The 19,635-nt window shown below is 36.0% G+C and overlaps 1 protein-coding gene across 14 annotated transcripts in view; it reads right to left on the bottom strand.

Annotated features, from left to right (window-relative positions):
* ASH1L (ASH1 like histone lysine methyltransferase) overlaps nt 1-19,635 on the bottom strand; it is a 210,429-nt gene that overhangs the window by 143,931 nt on the left and 46,863 nt on the right. For 12 of the 14 annotated variants that reach the window (XR_014231541.1, XR_014231542.1, XM_082342010.1 and 9 more), the window contains one exon: nt 1,933-6,496. Coding sequence is in view for 11 of the 14 variants with exons in the window: in XM_082342010.1 (XP_082198136.1) it covers nt 1,933-6,496 (4,564 nt within the window). In the remaining 3 variants the exon portion in view is untranslated. Of the gene's footprint in view, nt 1-1,932; nt 6,497-6,918; nt 7,029-19,635 lie in introns of those variants that run through there. The other 2 variants (XM_082342016.1, XM_082342008.1) reach the window with 2 other exon arrangements.

Genomic DNA, 19,635 nt, shown 5'->3' with positions numbered 1-19,635 from the left:
TATATACCGTTTGTCACAATTTTTATGACATTTAATGTGCAATTTTTTTTATTACCCATCTCCAATATTAAGATCCATGAGAACAATGAACCTATGTGCCTTGTTCCCTATTATATCACAAGGGCCCACAAAGTACAATGTCTGGCTGACAGTAGATATTCAATAACTGCTGTTGATTAAATTTTTGTCAAAAAATTTGTTGAATGAACCTAATTAGAGTTTAGGATTTTTTTCCCTCTTTATTACATTGTTAAAAACTAAAGAATGGGGCTTCCCTAGTGGCGCAGTGGTTAAGAATCTGCCTGCCAATGCAAGGGACACAGGTTCGAGCCCTGGCCTGGGAAGATCCCACATGCTGCAGAGCAACTAAGCCCGTGCGCCACAACTACTGAGCCTGAGCTCTAGAGCCCGCGAGCCACAGCTACTGAGCCCATGTGCCACAACTACTGAAGCCTGCGCGCCTAGAGCCTGTGCTCCGCAACGAGAAGCCACAACAATGAGAAGCCCGCACACCACAATGAAGAGTAGCCCCCACTCACCGCAACTAGGGAAAGCCCGTGCGCAGCAACGAAGACCCAATGCAGCCAAAAATAAATAAATAAATAAATAAATTTATTAAAAAAAAAAAAAAAAAAAAAACTAAAGAATGCTCAGCTTCTCCACCAAGACAGCTTTTATTTTTCAAAAGTTCACAAATAATTAAAACCAGGAACAAAAACTCTTCTCTTTGAGGGGTTTATCATTTCCTCTAACGCACAAGTTTTTAATATTCGGGGGGAATAATATCAATTAACATTTGTGTGCTTACTATGTGCAAATCATTTTAATAAACACTATAATCTCATTTACTGTTTATAATAACCCTACTAATCCCATTTTATAGGAAGGGATATTGAGGCTTACAGAGTTTACTTGGAGAATCAGAAAAAATATATGGATTTTCTCCTGAAAAATACACACAAGCATACATACACATAATTTTACTTACAACATCAGAGGTTTTATGGACTTTCTAGAGTTAATTTACAAACCCGTAGGGTTGAGATCTCTGATAAAGAACTTGTGACTTAGCGATATCTTATACATGAATAGGCAATGCTTCCTTTTTCTTGTTTTCTATCTTCTTTTCAATTCTTAAAAGACACTTTCTAGACATTACAAATGCATTACCTAAATTTGCTTTATGTCACTTCATTCAACCTAAGCAGCCTTTATGAAGATACCTAAAGGTACTCTGAAAAATGAAGTCCCACTAAATATTGAGTTAAATTTTACAAAGTTGATAATTTTGTTTGTTTGTTTTTGGCTGCACCACATGGCCTGTGGGATCTTAGTTTCCCAACCAGGGATTGAACCCGGGCCTGCAGCAGTGAAGGCGTAGAGTCCTAACCACTGGACCGCCAGGGAATTCCCCAAAGTTGACAGTTTTGACTGTTTAGATTTTTATTATGAGACACACAGAGTTAACAACATATTCTTCCAGTAACACAGAAACACTTATAAATTGGATCAGTATATATTAAAAATCCTGCATAGCTATTAACAGATATCCACAACACTGTAAATCAACTATACTTCAATAAAATTTTTTAAAAAACCCAGATATCTGAGCCATTTCTCACTAAAGAAACCGTGTAATAGCCTTTTTGCATAAGAAAATCATTTTTCCTGATTTCTAAAAAGTTGAGTATTATCTCGTTTGTTTTGATAATGATCTCTCTTCTCAAAATTCAAAATTAATGCAAAGACATGCCTTATCTTACTTCTCACATCTACTGAAAACAAAAACTTGGAAGATAACATTTCAAAATACATTTATAAAAACAAAAACACTAGAGCTATTAAAAGTTCATGTACATGTATCAGGCAACCAGTAGGCAAAATACACCATTTCTCTAACACAAACAACAGGCAACAAAATAACCCTCTTACCTGTCAAGGTCTGTACTGCCCTTTCGCTGGAAGGCAGCGGCTCCTTCCTGTGAGGCCGATTTAATGAAGTGTCCTGTGCAGAAAACAGTCCAGGGCTGTCAGTTAATTTCCTTCGGCCACTGGAGTTAGGGTTTGAAACTCTGCAGCTCCCTATTGCACTTGTGAAAAGGTTTGTATGTTCATCACTGCTGGCCAGATCAGAGTTGGGAGTGAATCCCCCAAGGGATAAACTTGGAGAACTTTCTGAACAGTCAATCTGTAAAGGTGTCTGCAATCCCAAGGCCAATGGACTAGATTCTGAAGGCTCTCGGTGGACCCACTGCTCTTCTCTGTTTATTAAGCTTTTTGAAGGAGAGAGATGAGGGCAGGACATATGACACCGGTGCTTTTCCTTATGTTTATAGCGCTCTCCAACAGTATCCTTTCCAAATCGATAGCGCTTCAAAGATTCTAGGACGGATCTGGAAGAGCCAGTGTCCATGGAAACCTGTGGTTGCTCAGAAGAACGGTGTTCTCTGTGTTTGTGACGGTGCCTGTGTTTGTGCTCGACCATCCAACCATAGGCCATCTCGGGAGGGACGCTAGGGTAGGTACTCATGGAAAGAAGGGGAGTCCTGCTGGTTGTAAGAAAGGCTTCCTGTCGAAGTAGCTTATGCTTTTTCTTATGGTATTTGGTGGGATTGAGAAGCAAATGACCAGCATGCATATAGGAAGGAGGTGGAAGTGGAGTGGTGAAAGATGGAGATGGAGGAGGTGGATAAAGAGTTGGGGGATACCTTCCATAGTAACCTAATCCTATGGGAGCAGCTGTAAGGGGTGAGGGAGAGTAAGGCATGCCATAAGAAGGATAGAATCCAGTACTAGAAAGAGGAAAACTAAGGCTGTGCATAAAAGGCATTTCAGCCATTGCCTCCCTCATCTTAGGGGGTCTCCCTCTCTTCTTTTTTAAGTCAGGTTTTCGAATGTAGTGCAAAGGGTCTAAGGGGAAAGAAGGATGCGTATAGAAACTATTAAAGTTGATTCGAAAAATAGTTGGCAGAAGGTCTCGGGGGATAAAATGATGACTTCGATGAGTGATTCGAATTTCACTTAGGCGACTTATTAATTCCTCCAGATCTGCAATAAAGTCTGGATCCTGTCTATTTCGGAGTTGGGGATATTTCTTTTTCCGTTTTCGTTTTTGCCTTTTCATCTTGTCGTAGCTGAGGTAATCATGATTCCTGCGCTTACATTTATGTTTATGTTTTTCTTTAAGACTGCTTAGGACTGTAGAGGTTTCAGGGGGTATCAGAGAAACATGCTCAAAAGAATGCCTCCTCTTTTTTTGCCCACAAAATTTCTCTGCCCTGTCTGATGTGCTGTTATTATCTGTTCCAATTCCACTATCACTGGGAATGGTCTCATCACTATGAGACTCACTAATAGGAGAAGGAGTAGCTTCTTTCAGAGATGTGAGTTCACTCAAGTGAGAAGGAGAATTTGGCAACAAAGTAGGAGGAGATAACCGCCTCCTTCCCTTTGAGGCCTTCTTCATTGCAAGAGTCTGAATCATACTGCCCTGTCTGGAGTGTAAATGCAAATATGGCACTGAACTGGGTTCAACAAAGCCTGCATCACTACTTACAGGGCTCTGACCTCCACTAGTCCCAGAAGACTGAGAGCAAATAGGTGATGGAAGAATCTCAGAACTACTAGCAGATGAAGGCAGTAAAGGTGGAAGAATCTGTCCTAATGCTGACCCAGCTGCCTGCTGAGCTGTTTGTTCAAGAACAGCAAGGCTGGTAGGGCTACCAGAAAGAATGCCATTTAAGACAGTTTTTGGTTTTCGACCCCTCCTCTTTCCTATGTAAATGGTTCCTTTCTTGCTGACATTTATCTGTTGGCCCAATTTAGAGCCAAATGTGGCGGCAAGACTTGACACTGTATTATGGAGTTTGGATTGCACTTTCCCTTTATTACTTGATTCTACAGAGCTTGAAAGAATCTGATTCAACAGTTTCTTTCTCTTTAAAGTCTTCATTTTATTTATTTTGCGGATAATTGTTTTCATTAATTGTCCATTGTTTCTCTTCGTAATTTTTTTATCTGGTTCCATCTCAAGGTCACTCATACTACAGACAGTTGGCCTGTGACTGTCATCTAGATCATCTGGATCCTGAAGTTGATCCTCACTCTCAAAGAAATCACTGCTACTTCTATGGTTGTCACTTTCAGACTCAAGCTTGCTTGGACTTTCAGTGGCAACAAATGGAGCCACCGATAGTACAGGTGGCTTCATCTTGACTGGTGACCTCATTTGCCTCTTAGGTCTGCCTCTCTTTTTTGGAAAAGGAGACACAGACAGACTTTGTTTGAAGGAAGGAATTTCAATTTCTGGCTGTAAAATTGGGGGTTCTTGTTCTTCCTTAGACTGCAAAGAAAAAACTTTAGAGGCAGGAATTTTTAAAGTCCTTTTAGGTGGACCTTCCAGTTGAGGCATCTCCTTAGATTTAGGTCTTCCTCTTTTGGGTTTATAAATATCAGACAAAAGATCACTAGACACACACATACTGGAGGATAGTTTGTGAGTAGCAAAAGACTTATGAGATGGTTTTTCACTATCAGTTAAGAGAGCAAGAGATGGAGTTGTAGATTTGCTCAACTTTGGTAATCGGCGTTTAAGGAAGTCATGATCTACAAATGAAGATGGTCCAATGTTTTTCATAAACTTGGCTGGCTCGGAATTACTATTTGATAGTGAACTACAAGAAACATTTTTAAAAAGCTCTGATCTTTCTAATTCTAGCCCTTTTGGAGACCGGCATGTGCTTCTTGCCACCACTTTAGTCCACCGAGGTTTTCTTCCTTTCCTTTTTTTTAATGGTTTGGACTGCAAAGTAGTGCTTAGGCTTTCAGTTACTTGGCAGTGTTTATCGGATGCAGTTACTGCACCAAGTTTTAGAAAGGGCTTGTTACTAAATAAACTAGTGAAGTTAACAACTGAAGGCGTAATTGTATGAATACTGGATTCAGAAGTCAAACTTGGCTTTTTTCCCAGAGAAGAGCTTATTCTTGGAATATCTATATGTGTAGTTTTGGAATCATTTACCTCTTTATCAATCCCTTTGCATTCAATATTCATGCTATGACCCACAGACCTATGACCAATGTTCAAGTGGGTACTTTCAGAAGTAAATTGGTTCTTTCCGACAGATTCAGAAATTTCTTCCATTAGTTCTGTGGTAGGACTTAAAAGTAACGGATTAGGAGCCATCTGTGAAGACATTTCAGGGGGACTTCTGGTTAAAGGATTAACAGATACAGTAGGTGATGGGGAAGGGAGATTGCTTTCTCCTACTGCACTAAAAGGGGATTTTGCTGTAGATGCATCAGAAGCAACTCCCATTTGAAAGTCCGGAGAAGTGCAATATACAGGAGGTTGCTTTTCATGCTTTGAGGTTTCGTAAGACCCCCTTTCACTGGATGAGAAACTGTCTTGCTGAATGCATGTTCCTTCATTAAACATTTCTTTCTCCAAATTAATGATTTCCTTTCGAACTGAGAACTTTTCCAATATGCTTTCTTTACTCTGCCGTATAACATTCTTCTCAAAAGTTTTGCTGGTGGCACTGTCTTTCAGGGATTCAGAAAGTTCCTGACTTTCATGACTATTGATGTTTGTACTACAAGAAGCCTTAAGTGGTTCCTGAGTGGGGAGCAGTGCTTCCGCTTTAAGGTTTATGGCATCTTTACTGACCAGTCCTGCCATAGGACAACTCACTAGTTTCTTTCCAATGTCCTTATTAACTAATCCCATTGTTGAATTTGCTACAATCTTCTTCGCACAGTCCTTGGCCACTAGGCCAACAGTAGAACCCAATTTCTTTCCCAAGTCTTTATTAACTAGTCCAACCACAGTGCCAAGTCCTAGCTTCTTTCCAGGTTCCTTATTCACTAAACCTGGAACAATACCAATTCCTAGCTTCTTTCCTGAATCTTTGCTCAGCAGTCCTACTGTAGTGATATTCCCTGGCCTTTTGCCTAAGTCTTTATTAATGAATACCGCTGTAGTGCCAGCTCCTAGTTTTTTCACAGAGTCCTTATTGACCAATCCTACTGTTGCATTAAACACTGGCTTTTTCCCAGGATCTTTAGTTACCAATCCAACCGCTGTGCTGATAGTTGGTTTTTTTATTAAGTCCTTATGTATTATTCCAGCTACAGAGCCAACGCCTGCTTTCCTGATCAAATCCTTGTTAACCAATCCTGCAGTAGTGCCAGTTCCTAACTTCTTAGGTTTTGTCTTGGAAGACTTGGAGGGAGGACAAGTTGCAATGAGCTGTGCCAACTTTTCCGTTACACTCGTTCCTCCATTAAGTAATGCCCTGTCCTTTAAATCAGGATCCCGGCTACCAACAAGAGTAGATGATGCTGCATTAATGTAATCTGTCATTTCTGAGTGTACTGGAGAAAGCTTCTTAGACAAAGGATTGTTTTCTCCCTGTGAATGAAGATGGATGCTCTCCTCAGACTGGCATTCAATGGCTGCAACATCACCTGATTTCTTGTACAACTTTGACGGATCCTAAAATTTGAACAAGAAAAGGGTTTCAGAGATAGTAAAGCTTATATACCATTTCAGTTTAGCATTACAATCAAACAAACTAAATGATGACAAATCAGATATAAGACAGGCAATAGTGCTTTTTTAAAAAACCTAACTAATGTTATACTAATGTCACAGTATGTTAGTTCCTCTACTGCTATATCAGAGGCTATCAAGATGTAATCTTTGTTGACTTTCAACCATATGAACATACATATTATTGAGTATTTAGAAATATCCCTATGGTATTTTTTGACATTGTTTTAAAAAGGCAAATTAAAGTCTACTTTCTCCTTACATGGACTAAATATACATTAGCATATGAATGTACTGTTTTTGAAAAGATATTGTTAGTTACAATATCCCACGGTCCTCGTTTAAAATAATGGTTCTTTGCCTACCTCCTTATTTGATTTCAATGATTTCAAACCAATGCAGGACAATTCCTGACCAACTTTCACTCCTGTAACACATTCTTAATTATAATCTTGAATGAGCAGTCAAGTTCTCTCTTCATGTGAGAAAAATAGAAAAGACAATAAAATACGTTCATATTTTCTTTAGAATGTGTTTTTATATAAAATCTTAGAGTTGGAAGTAACTTTTAAGTCATAATATAAATTGCTATCTAATGTATGAATCCTCATTATATACTTTACAAATGAATTTATCATTTCACACAACAGTCTGTTTTACTTTTGGATAACAAAGATTTTTTTCTTCTTCACGTTTCAGCAAAATTTTTTTTTTTTTTTTAATTGAGGTATAACTGACATAGAGTCTTTATGAGGTATAACTGACATAAAGAGTCTTTCTTAACTATAAAATACAAATGAAAGACCTGAACAAATGTAAAGACATACTGTGTTTGTGGATAGGAAGACATGAAGCTGACAATTTCCCCTAAGCAAATTTATAAATTTAATGTGATCCTAATAAAAATACCAACAAGATTCTCTCAGGAATAAGAAAAGTTATAATATTCATTGGGAAAAATATATAAGCAAGAATACCTAGCAAAATCTAAAAAGAAGGGGATAACTGTATCAAATATTAAATTAATTTTTAAAGCCTCTATCACTAAAACAGTACAGCACATGAAAAGACAAAAGATCCAATGGGCCAGGATAGAAAACCCAAAACCAAATTCATGCATATATGGAAAAATTTTGTATGTAAAATGGTATAATCCCTACAAAATAGAAATTGGCAATAACTAGAAAAATACCACATGCATTTATTCCTTTGACCACTTTTAGGGGATCTACCCCAAGACACACTGGCAAAAAATCTAATGTTTGCAAAAAGCTAAAAATATACCACCATTTTAATAGCAAAACCCTAAAATAGTCTAAATGATTATCTACAGGGGACTGGCTGAATAAATCAAAGTATATCTGTACAATGGACTACCATAAAACCGGAAAAAAAAAGAGAAGATATCAATATATTGCTATCGAATGCTCTTTAATAAGTATTATTAAATGAAAAAAGCAAGAATTTGGACGGTGGTTATAATATGCTATCTTCTGTGTAAGAAGATAGGAATATGAATACATATACATATCTGGTTATATTAAAAATGGAAGAATAAACAGAAGATTAATGAAAATAGTAACCCAGGAGGGAGGAAACACAATACAACCAATATTTGATTCACTCAAAATTAAGGGGACTATCTCTTCTTTTGGACTGGACCCTTACAATTTTGCCCAAGAGGAAACTGGCTTTTCTGACAGTTTCATATTCAACTGACATATATTAAGCTTGCGATTAAAGAAACACATTTTCTTCCCATCTTGTTAAAGAAACAATATTCCCATTTTGTATTTTTACAGTTACTTTTCAAAACTTAAAAGGCTTTATTAAGTATTTTAAAATATATTTATACCTGAAAATTGTGACACTTCCATTTTAAAACTTACCTTTAAAAATCTGTCTGAACAAACTATGACTATGTACCATAGCATAGATAATGCTCACAAACAAGACTAAGTGAAAGGATACAGAATAAAAGTGTGTACTATATAACTCCATTTATATTAAGTTCACAAAGAGGCACAACTAATTATGATACTTAAAGTCAGGAAAATGGTTACCCGTGGTGTGGGGCAGTGATGAGAAAGGAGCACAAGATCTTGGTGGGTGCTGGTAATGTTTCATTTCTTAAACTGAATGCTGGTTACATGGGTGGTTGAGTTTGTGAAAATTCACTGAGTTGTTACATTTATATTTATGTTACACTTCAATAAAAGTTATTCTAAAAATTCTGTCTAAAAGAAAAGTAGAAACATCCAGTTCCCTTAACCTGCTAAAAGACTGTACTGAAATCTGGTTTTTCACCTTTGATGGAAATGAATATCTCAGGTTAATTAAAATCATCCTAAAACAGTTAGTATCCACAGTAAATAGTCTATGATTAAAGAAGGAAAAAATAAAAATAAAACAAAAAAACGCAGATAATTTGATTTTGGTTTCAAAGATTTTTTTCTTCCAAATCCTGACACTGAATAAACAGAGTGAATGAGATAATATTAATAAGATGCTGAAAACTACATTTGGTACTGGTAATATTATTCTCTTACCTTTCTAAGAACCTCTTAAAATGACAACCAGTAGTAAGAGGTATCGTTTTAAAGAGTATAGTATGTTAGCCAATGAAAAAGATATTGTATCAAAACATCATTTTAGGCATATAATTTTCTTCAACTTGAAAACAAAGATAAAAGTATGCTCATTAGAAAAGAGGGAAGGTATAAACACTGCTATGCATAAATAAACAATTTTACATTTCAGATACTTCACCATATACTTCAAATACATGTACATTCATTCAAAAAAATGGGGCCAAAAATGCTTGCTGTTTCATAGCCCACTTAAACAATACGAGGAAGACACCCTTTTACACAAATAAATGGAGTCAGACTATCAATTCAATGGTTTTGTAATAGTTCAAAATTCATAAAATCAACCACATAATGGTTGCTTTTTAAACAGCACTGTGAGGCATGCAGGATCCTAGTTCTCTGACCAGGGATTGAACCTGTGCCCCCTGCAGTGGAGGAAGCCTGGAGTCTTAACGACTGGACAGCCAGGGAAGTCCCAGTTTTCAGCTATTTCTTCTTGTAAGGAATATAATGATGAACATCCAATTATATATATCTTTGCCTATTTGTCCAATTATTTCCTTCAATTCAACTTCTAAAAGTGGAATTGCTTAATCAAAGGGTATATACAATAGGGACTTCCCAGGTGGTCCAGTGGTAAGAATCCGCCTTCCAATGCGGGGGACGTGGGTTCGATCCCTGGTTGGGAAACTAAGATCCCACATGCCGCGGCACAACTAAGTCCATGCGCCACAACTACTGAGCCTGCGTGCTCTGGAGCCCACGTGCCACAACAAAGAGCCTGCACGCCACAACTAAGACCGATGCAGTCAAATAAATAAATAAATTTTTTTTTAAAAAGGGTACATATAATAAATTGTTACACGTGTAGGACAGCTCTGCATCAAGAAAGACTTTTTTAATGGAAAAAAGTTTATTATAAAAATTCAGAGTTTATAAACACTAACCCAAGATAATACCTTGTGACTTGTGATATTCTACATTTTTAGGCAATGATATTCTTATGGCAGAAACAGTAACAACTGACAACCTTGCTTCTGACAATTTTGAAATTAAACATCAGACTAACAGTATTCATGTCAATCTTAATGTTCACAAACCTTGACAACTGGGTGATTTGGTTATAGTTATCTTCAGAAAATACGCTCTCTCATTTACTGTTCCAATAAACTCACTGAGTTTTCATTTCAAATGCCATTATTTCTAGGATTAATTACTATTTGGTTCATTTTCAAATCCATTTGTTATCGTCCTATTTTTATCAAATGGTTATCTTTTTGCCCATTTTAACCATTTCAAAATCTTTCAGATGGTTTCAATATTTCCAGCTCTTTGGTAGTGAAGTGTATGCTCATCTGTTGACTCTTTCCCTACTGTTGGTTTGTGTTCTTATACGGCTTGTAATGTTTTCTCATTACGCTATGTGAGTTTTCTTTTTGTGAATGTCAATGTTCTAAATATGAAGAAAATATTTTTCATTGCCATTGTCAGTGTTTAAGATTTCACAACCTATAGATACACTTTTGGGGCATTTCTATTTACATTTCACTTACTGCCTGGTATTATGAACAAAACATCCTGTCACGTGATTTTGCAGGCCTTGTATATTTTTTCAGCAGTGTAATAGCTGTTCGAGGTCCATGTCATTTTTCTGAATTGTGAAGTTTATCATTTCTTATTTAGAAGAGCCCTTCATATTTTTGAAATAATATTTATTTCTCTCATGTTGCACATTTGTCTCCCAATTTACTGGTTGTCCTTCTACTTCCTATTATTTTTCTTAAAAAGAAGTTAAATGTATTCAGAAACATATGAAAAACTGTACTAAGTACCACACATATTCTGTCATTTGATCCTCACAGCAACCATATGATGTGGTTAATGTAATTATCCTCATTAAATTTATTTTTTTAAAAATAGGAATAGTTTAGATACTAGATTACCTGGTCAAGGTCACTTAACCATTGAGTGACTGAAGTATGCTTTAAACATAGTCTGATTTCATAGCTAAAGCTCTTAACCATTATACTAGATAAAATAATCTCTTTAGTTTTATAGTTGTTTTCGTAGCATAATTGGAATGATCACATCCTCCTAAAGATGACAATCTTCACCACATTTTCAATGAATGTTTTTATGGTCTCATTCTTACTTTTACTTCAAATTATTTATCTATTTTGAATTTTTTTTTTAAACATTTAACACATTTTTAAAAAGTATTTATTTATTTATTTATGGCTGTGTTGGGTCTTCGTTTCTGTGTGAGGGCTTTCTCTAGTTGTGGCAAGTGGGGGCCACTCTTCATCGCGGTGCGCAGGCCTCTCACTATCACGGCCTGTCTTGTTGCGGAGCACAGGCTCCAGATGCGCAGGCTCAGTAATTGTGGCTCACGGGCCCAGCTGCTCCGTGGCACGTGGGATCTTCCCAGACCAGGGCTCGAACCTGTGTCCCCTGCATTGGCAGGCAGATTCTCAACCACTGCGCCACCAGGGAAGCCCTATTTTGAATTTTTAAAACATAATCTGTGGGTAGAGAAGCGGCTTTTACCTGCAAAGGTTTTGTCCGTTGTTCTAAGAGTTTTTCCATTTCTCATTTCACATTCACTGATTTGAAATACATTTCTCACATATTTTTATTCATATTTGGGTCTAAGCTCTCCATTTTGCTTCACTTACATTTATGTTTATTCCTGAGCCACTAATAATATGTGGACACTTTACAGTATGTTTTAATACTTAAAAAGACTATTTTTTCCTTTTTGTAATCCTATAGAAATTCCTTATTTTATTTATAACAACATTATTGAGATATAATTCACATACCATAAAATTTACCCTTTCTGAGCACAAGTTCAATGGTTTTTAGTATATTCACAGAGTTGTGCAACCATAACCATTAACTTTAGAACATTTTCGTAAGGCTCCCTGGTTGTTTTTGCATATGTATACTTCTAGATGACCTTGAAGTTCATATAAAGTTTTGAAAAACTCCACACGGCATTACCTTTATATATTAAAATAGGAAAAAAAGATAGCTCAACATTAACTTTAGCTCCACAGTAACAAAGCAAATGTTATCTATTTAGTCAAGCTTTTTGGTGTTACTAGATATTTATAATTTTAGCCATATAGATCCTAAACACTTGCTGTCAAGTTTATTTCTAAATATTTCATAAATACTATTACTTTTGTGAATAATTTTTTTGTTACATTTTCTAACTCTAAACTGATGGTATTCAAGAACACTATTGATTTAATTTACTTTATAATCTTGAATTCTTGCTTCGTCAGGAACTCATTTTTTCAACAAATAGTTTTAAGTACCGATTGTTTAAGCGCTAGGAATAACAGTAATGGAAAAAAAAAATCTCCTTCACTGCAGAGATTTTATTCTAATGCATGATAGGGGTAGAGGCAATAAAAAGATAGGTGAAATATTCAGTATATCAGATGGTGAAATAGGCTATGGAGAAAATCAGAGAGCATAGAAGAAGAGGAAAGACTAGGATTGGAAAGGATTTGCAATATTAAAACAGGTTGTCAGGGGCCTTTGCTGGTGGCGTAGTGGTTAAAAATCTGCCGGCCAATGCAGGGGGACTCGGGTTAGAGCCCTGGTCCGGGAAGATCTCACATGCCACGGAGCCCGTGCGCCACAACTACTGAGCCTGCACTCTAGAGCCTGCGAGCCACAACTACTGAAGACCGCGTGCCTAGAGCCCGTGCTCTGCAACAAGAGAAGCCACCGCAATGAGAAGCCCGCGCACCGCAATGAAGAGTAGCCCCCGCTCACCGCAACTAGAGAAAGCCCGCGCACAGCAACGAAGACCCAACGCAGCCAAGATAAAAATTAAAAAAATAACAGGTTGTCAGGAAAGTCCTGATTGAGGTTACATTTGTGCAGAAGCCCAAAGGAGGTGAAGGAGGAGTCTATGTAGCTGCCTGAGAAAAGAACAATACTAAAAAGAGGAAACAGCAGGAGCAAAGGCCCTGAGGCAGGAACTTACCTCATATTGATAAATTCAAGGAATCCAGGTTTGCCAGAGTAATCAAGGGAAGAGTGGTCAGGCAGAAGGTAGGGGGACAGACTTTTGTTTTAATCCAAAAGAGGGGAAGCCATTGGAAGGTTTTATGTAGAGGAGGTATGTGACCTAATTCTTCATTCAACAAATATTTATTGGGTGCCCACTCACTGTTGGAAATAAAACAAAGAACAGTAAAGACAAAAATCTCTACTCTCACAAAGCTTATATTTTAGTGGGAAAGACAATAAAGAAAAACAATAAACTTTTAAAATATTACTTGTTGGAAGGTGTTAATTGCTATGGGAAAAAGAAAAGCCAATTGAGAGTGCTGTGAGAGTCTGCAAAATTGAGTTAGGTGACTGGACTAGGCCTCAATGATCAGGTAACATCTGACCAAAGACATGAAGTGAGAAAGTTATCTACAGGAACATCAGGAATGCTAATGTGCAGGACTTAAGCAACTGACTCAGGGAGAATAGAATATGTGATCAGAAAGGGCTATTATTATCATGGAGGGCCTTTAGGCCATTATAAAGGCTTGAGCTTTTACTCTGAAAAAAAATGGGAAAGCACTAAAAGATTTTGAACAGAAGAGTGATATTTCACTTACATCTTCAAATATTCCCTCCCTCTAGCTGCTCTCTTCATAAAGTTATAAGGATTTAAGGGTAATAGCATGGAGTCTTTCTAGACAAGAGATGATAGTGACTTGGACTAGGGTAGAAACACTGGAAGTGATGAAAAGGTAACAAATACTGTAGTTGGAGGAGAGTTGAAAACGACTATGAGGAGTTCAGTTTTGGACATGTTAAAATTGAAATGTGTTCTAAACATCCAAATAAAGAGGTCTGAACAGGAAGATTCAAATTTGAAAAACAACAGCTTATAGATATTTAAAACCTTGAGCCTGGTTCACATAACCAGGTGAGGGTTGATCAATGGAATATTTATAAATGGAATATTTCCTGCCATGTCAATAAACAAAGGATGTCACAGTCACCAATGACTGCAGCCCTCCAACGTGAGCTGGTGAGCCCTGAGGAAACTCAATGCTGAAAAGAATACCTGCCATCTAGCAGCCATCAGACTGCAGCCACTCCCGGTGGTGAGCCCTGAGGAAACTCAGGATGTGAAAATACAGGCCCCAGATAGCTCAGGTGCATATCAAAGGAATGATTTTAGTGAGCCCAGACTCTTCCATCTTCCCATATATAGAAAAGCGCTAAATTCCTTAACTTGAGATATCTGGTTTTCTTTAACAATAATCGTTTGACGTTCCCAATTACCTGCTCTTTGTTGCAAAACTCCTATATATCCTGGCTCCTCCCCTCACCTCCTCGGAGCAGCAGTTTCTCAGTTATCTGAAATGCTGCAGTCCTTGTTTTGCCCCAAATAAAACTTAACTCTCACGTTGTGTATATATTAACTCTCACATTGTGTATATATATATTTTAAGTCAACAGGGTGAATATAAACAGAAGAGTAGAGGACTAAAGACTAACACTGAGGCATTACAACATTAAAAGATCAAGAAAATGAAGAACTAGCAAAAGAATGAGGAGGCCAGAAGGTAGCAACGAGAGGTGGGGGGGGGGGGAGGCACAGTGAGTGAACGTGTGGTACCTTGGAAATGAAGTAAAAAAACTTATTTCCAAGAGTGATGACTGCCAACTGCTGCTGACAGGTCAGAGATGAAAACACGTATTTCTTTGTTGGATTTAGCATTGTGGCGTGGGGATGGTCACTGGTAACCATGTAAAGGCAGTTTCTATAAAGTACAAGAGCAAAAACATGGGAATTCCCTGGCGGTCCAGTGGTTAGGACTCCACACTTCCACTGCTGGGGACCTGGGTTCAGTCCCTGGTCGGGGAACTAAGATCCCACAATAACATGATTGGAATGGGTTTAAAAGAGAATGGGCAGAGAGAAATCTGAAGAACAGCAAGGAAACAGAGAAATAAAGAGGCAGAGCTAGAAGATAAAGTGGAATCAAAGTAGTTTCTTTTTTTTTAATGTGGAATATAATGGCATCTTTTTATCCTCAAATGAAATATAGCAGTGAAAAAGAAATGAAAAGCCATACAGCCTTTAAGTTTAATACATATGTGTGTATGTATATACATGAAATCATTTCATCATTCATCCTCTGATACAAAATACACTTCTCATGTACTAAATTCTCGTACATACTTGGTTCTATTGCTAGATACTCCATTCTGGGTCATTAATTTTCTCTCTATCCATGCGCCAATACCACAATGTTCTAACCATTTTAACTTTAATTATCTGATGTCTTATTCCTACATGTTACTGTTCTTTTCAGAAGTGTCTTGACTACTCTTGCTTATTTTTTCATATAAATTTTATAAGCAACTTACCTGGTGCCAAAAAGTATGTATTACTTTAATTTTGATTGTTAAATTTGCAAACACCCTGAAGCAGTGAAAGGAGGGACTTGAACAGATATTTGTACACTGATGTTCACAGGAGCATTACTCACAAACAGCCAAAAGGTGGAAGCAACTCCATTGACAGATGAATGATAACATGCGGTATATATATGTACAATGGAACATTATTCAACTTTAAAAAGTAAGGAAATTTTGACACATGCTACAACAGGGATGAACCTCAAGGACACTATGCTCAATGAAATAAGACAGTCACAAAAATTCAAATACTATATGATTCCACTTGTATGAGATACCTAGAGTATTAAGTCAAATTCAAAGAGTCAGGAAGTAAAACGGCTGTTACCAGGGGCTAGGGGATGGGGGGAATAGGGAGTCACTATTTAACAGGAATTAACAGAATTTCAGTTGGGGAAGACTGAAAAAGTTCTGGAAATGGATGGTAATGATGGTTTTCACAACAATGTGAATGTACTTAGTGCTCACAGAACTGTACATGTAAAAAAGGTAAATTTGACGTTATGTATATTTTACCACAATAAAAAAAGTGCAATTAAATTTTGGGACAACAGACATCTTTATGATTTTTTTTATTCAACAACATTTTAAGCTTTCCTATTTGTTCAAAATTCACTAGTGTTTTGAAGCTTTCTTCCTTTAAATATTAAACCCTGATAAGTTTATTCCTAGATATTTCATCTCTTTCCTAATGGAATCTCTTCTTCTCTTTTAACTTCTGTTCATTTGTATGAAGGCTACTGATTTCTCATTTATTTCTCTATTAGTCAATTACCTCACTGAATTCTTTTATCATTTTTTTTGACTGATTCTCTTGCGATTTCAAGGTATATAACATCACCTGCAAGTAACAGTAATTTTACCTTTTCTATTTTTATCCTTCTAATTCCTATTTTCTAATTTTATTAACTAGTATCTCATTAACATTATTAAATACCAGTGATGAAAAAGGGCATTCTCTTCATCCACAGTCTAATGAGAATGCCCTGGTGTCCCCTCATTAAGCATTATACATATGTGTGTACATATATACATTTATATTTTTACATACATTATATATTTTTACATATTTCTATTTAACACATTAAGGAAATACCTATTTTATTTTTTACCTATTAGTATAATTAATTATAGTAACACATTTCCTAGTATTGTACTCCTTTGGATTCCTGGGGAAAAAACACAATTCATAATGGTATATAGCTCTATTGTAGATTCACATGTAATTATATGAAACAGAGGTCCAGTATACCCTTTACCCAATTCCAAAAGGACTGTTTGTGTTGTCCCTTTATAATGCATAGCTCTTTTAATGTGCTGCTGAAATTGTATGCTGATAGTTTACTTAGCATTTTGCATCATTATGCCTACATATGAGGAAAAGAAAATTTTAAGCCCATATTCTTTAACTCAGGAAAGTATAACTGAAGTCAGAGATTGTCAGCCTTAGCTATCAGTTGTTAATGACACAGAATGCCTTAAGAAGACAAGCACAGAGATATCACAACATTCAGTAAAGATAAGTGAATATTTATGAACTTGTTTCTATAAAATGTAAAGCAAATCTATTCTGTATCTTCCCAAATTAAGTTGAGATATGTTTAATTAAGCCTTTTTGGTAAGACAGGCAAAAGACTTTGCTCTGACATTTAAAGATTTAAAGTTCCAAGCAATTATTTGTAACCTTGAGACTAAAATGAAGTCATTATAGAACTATACAGACTGTTTACTATAAAAGATAAGTTTTTATCACTAAAAATTATCGATGTATATTCTTAAGCAGTGGTATAATTAAATAACAGAGTAATATACCTTCAATTAATTCAACACATATAAAAGGGACTGTGTGTAGCCCTCCTTGTATATGTATTTAAAAGTAAGCTAAAGTGAAGCTTACCCGTATTCAGAAGAACCTGAATTTTTGCTTAAGCAAAATTATTTTGTAGTTTCCCTTTTTGTGCTATCTTTGTAAGTTTTTAGGATTAATTTTATACTCACTTTCCTTCCTTTCTTATGCTCTGAAACATTTAAATAATTTTGAAATTATCTTTCTCTGAAGTTTTACAGAATTAAACTAAAGCCATCTAAGAGCAGCATTTTTTGACAACAGTAGGAGCTTTTTGAGGGACTTCTCTATTATATTTATGGTGATTGGTCAGTTAAAATTTTCTGATTTCTGAACTCAGATTTAGTAAATTATCTTTTTTTAAAAATCATTTTCACTTTTTACATTTATTTGGATATAATTAAAAGCAGACAAATTTCTTATAGTTTCCTTTTAACTTCTGTATCTGGAATTATTTGCCCTTTAGCACTACTTATTTTATATATTGTTTTCCCTCCTTTTTCTTTATTTCCAGGTTAGACTTGCTAAATATGTTTCATTTCCCCCCAAAGGAACCACTATTTGGACAGTTACTGCCTTTGCTTTCTAGTTCACTTCTGCCTTCAGGTTTCTCAGTTTTCTTTTCTTAGGATTATTTTGTTCTCTTGGTAACTACTGAGTTGAATGATTTATTCCATTTATTTTTATTATTTTCCTTTTAATTAATATTTAAAGGTATCTTCCCTTTGAATACAGCTTTCCATGAAAATCAAAAGTTATTTTGTTTATTTTCTACAAATTCTGAGATCTGGTAATTTCCAGACCATAAAGTTTTTACTGTTTTTTATTAATTTCTAGTTTTTCTGCATTGTGATGAGAAAATATTATTTTTACTTCTTGTGGTAGCTTACTGTATGTATGTTCAGTTTTTGTGAGTGTCCATCTGTTATGGACTGAACTGCATAACCGCAAATTCAAATGTAGAGGCCCTAATGCCCATGTGACTGTATTTGGAGAGAGGGCCTTTAAGGAGGCCTTTACTTAAGGTTAAATGAGGTCATAAAGGTGGGGTCCTACTCCAATAAAAATGGTGTCCTTAAAAGAAGAGCGAGAGAGCTCAGCTATCTCTTTTGTTACACTTGGCCATGGGAGGAAACAGTGAGAAAGTGGCTGTCTCTAAGCCAGGAAGAGAGCCCTCATCAGAAACCAATGCTGATGGCAAATCAATCTTGGACTTCCAGACTCCAGAACTGTGAGTTCTGTTTCCTGTTTTTAACTACCTGGTCTGTGATATTTTGTTATGACAACCCTAGTAGACTAATAGTACACTATCATATTTTGTTACTTTTTAAAAAAATTTTATTGCAGTAGAGTTGATTTACAATGTTGTGTTAGTTTCTGCTGTATAGCAAAGTGAATCAGTTATACCATATTTTGTTACTCTGACCTTTCATAGCCTGAATATTTTTTTTAACTAGGTGGAATGTGCTTTTTTGTTGCATTAAAAAATCTGGAACATGTATATTTCTGTTCTAGAGAAGTTCAAAAGACTAACTTATAATATACTTAGCCTTCAATATTTGCTGACTCTACTATTAGCAGTGATTAAATTACCATATTCTTCCTGTTGCTGCCTCACTATCCAATTAGACATATTTTTACTGTATCAGTTTTTTACTGTATCAGTTTTATCAACTTCAAATGACACTGACTCCTACTATAATATATTAAGAAATCAGTATATACTTAAATGACTTCATTTCTCTCTCATTTCCACATTGTTTATTAATTAACAAACCAACAGCAGTCCCTTTGTTTAGCCTTTCCATTCCTCTGTGGCTAATAAAAAGATTAAAGGTTGTTTTCTAGAGTTTCTTGAAGAATGAGAAAAACATTCCCTGATTTCAAGTGTTCAAAAATGTTTGTCACTATTATTTTGGTATAGATGAACTGTCCAATTTGAGGACATTATGGATTTTGCTCCACTGTTCTTTGGTTCTGGATTTTGATGTTTGAGAACATCTTGAATTTTATCCTTACGAAGTAATTTGATCCTTTGACCTGGCTCACAAAGAGATTCTTAGCTTTACCGATAAAGTCTAATAATACAATAATTGTTTCCATGAATTTTCTGTTATTTGTGAAAAATGCTCTTACATTATGGCTTTAAGACTGATCTAAATAAAAATTTCTGCCTTCTTCTTTAAAGATATCAA

The sequence above is a fragment of the Balaenoptera borealis genome (genome assembly GCF_965194805.1).
Source record: "Balaenoptera borealis genome assembly, chromosome: 1".
NCBI classification, from domain to species: Eukaryota; Metazoa; Chordata; class Mammalia; order Artiodactyla; family Balaenopteridae; genus Balaenoptera; species Balaenoptera borealis.
This window is presented reverse-complemented; position numbering and strand designations above follow the sequence as displayed.